The 1,565-nt window shown below is 35.5% G+C and overlaps 1 gene segment (V, D, J or C); it reads right to left on the reverse strand.

Annotated features, from left to right (window-relative positions):
• Positions 1-446: 446 nt before the first annotated feature.
• Positions 447-966, reverse strand: LOC120574393. The segment is given in 2 exon segments: positions 447-829; positions 918-966. Coding segments are annotated over 2 exon segments (432 nt in total).
• Positions 967-1,565: the final 599 nt, after the last annotated feature.

Here is a 1,565-nt window from a genome sequence, read left to right on the forward strand (position 1 = left end):
AATAACAAACAGCAACTTTAGCCTTCAGACTTTTACGATCCAGCTTCTTCCATAATGGGAAGAGTTTTTGCTAAGATCTGTATACAGACATATAGTATTAAAACAAGTCAGTCAGATTATTCAGAGTAGATTTTAAAAATGACAGAGAAAAAATGGCAACAAGGTTTTGATCTACATGTCTCCTTTTTATGGCTGGAAAATGATTTACTTCCAGGATTTTGTGTAAATTTGGTATGAATAAGAAATTTATTTCATAAAATAACTTGTGTACGATCTGAAAATCATGTGGAAGCTTTTTAATTTTAAATGTTACCAAAATGTAGAATTTTGCATGATCTTCATGCATGTACTTATGAAGTGGACACAGTTTCACCACACTAATACAAGTGATACTAATACGTAGAACGTGTCGACAGTATGGCAAAAAAAAAGTGATACTGAGTCAACTATATGATCCCAGTGGTGATTTTAAATAGAGGAAGTAGTTTTTGTATGACTCTCCTATTATCGTCTCTCACTGTGTCTCTTCTTGCACAGTAATACACTGCTGTGTCCTCGGTCTTCAGACTGTTCATCTGCAGATAGAGTTTACTGCTGGAGTCATCTCTGGAGATGGTGAATCTCCCCTGGACTGACTGGGAGTAATAGATGGGAGAACTGCCTGTGTATATAAAAGCGATCCACTCCAGTCCTTTTCCAGGAGCCTGTCTGACCCAGTTCATAGGGTAGCTGCTGAATGTGAATCCAGATGTTGTACAGGTCAATCTGTGAGATTCTCCAGGTCTTTTAATCGCTGGTTCAGATTCTGTCAGAGTCTGACCATCACCACCTGTCAAGAGGATAAAAAACATCAAGTGAAATAAGCTGATGACACCAAATAAAAGCTATGTTAAATTAAGATCAGTGAAAATCTTCACCTGCCCAGCAGAGAGTTAAAAGCAGCAGTCCTGTCCTATAGTCCATCATGTTAAACTGTGTGTCCACTGTTCTCTGTCCTCCTCTCTGCACTCAGATAAGTAGAGGTGAAGATATCTGAGTTTTGCATCGACTCCTCCTCACAGGGAGGAAACATCTGGACTGGAGATATTTAATGAAACTGAGTCAGAGTCAACCCTCCAAGTCAGCTGTTTTGACCTTTGTCTGACATTTTATAATTTGTGTAAAATGTTTATTAATATGAACACCACAACCACAGTTATTATATTAATACACAAATGAGATCTGACACATTACAGTAAAATACAATGTTAATTCAAACTTCTTGAATCATAATTAATCTTGTTTTCAAGGCTCTGTTTCAATTACTTTATTGTCATTTCACCATTTAATACCATTATAACATCATGGCTTTTACCTATGAATATTACTTTTGCAATTTAGTTTTACAGTAGATAATGCTTTGAACGTTGAAGGAACTCTGTCTATTACTGTGAGGTATGTCACATCATGATGAAAAGAAATATGTACTCGTACAGTAAAATATTATGGAAATCTAATTTGGATATATATAATATATATATATATATATAAGTGCTTAGGTGGTAAAAAACTCAGATGCTTAAGAT

Source organism: Perca fluviatilis, chromosome 15 (assembly GCF_010015445.1).
Source record: "Perca fluviatilis chromosome 15, GENO_Pfluv_1.0, whole genome shotgun sequence".
Lineage (NCBI taxonomy): Eukaryota > Metazoa > Chordata > Actinopteri > Perciformes > Percidae > Perca > Perca fluviatilis.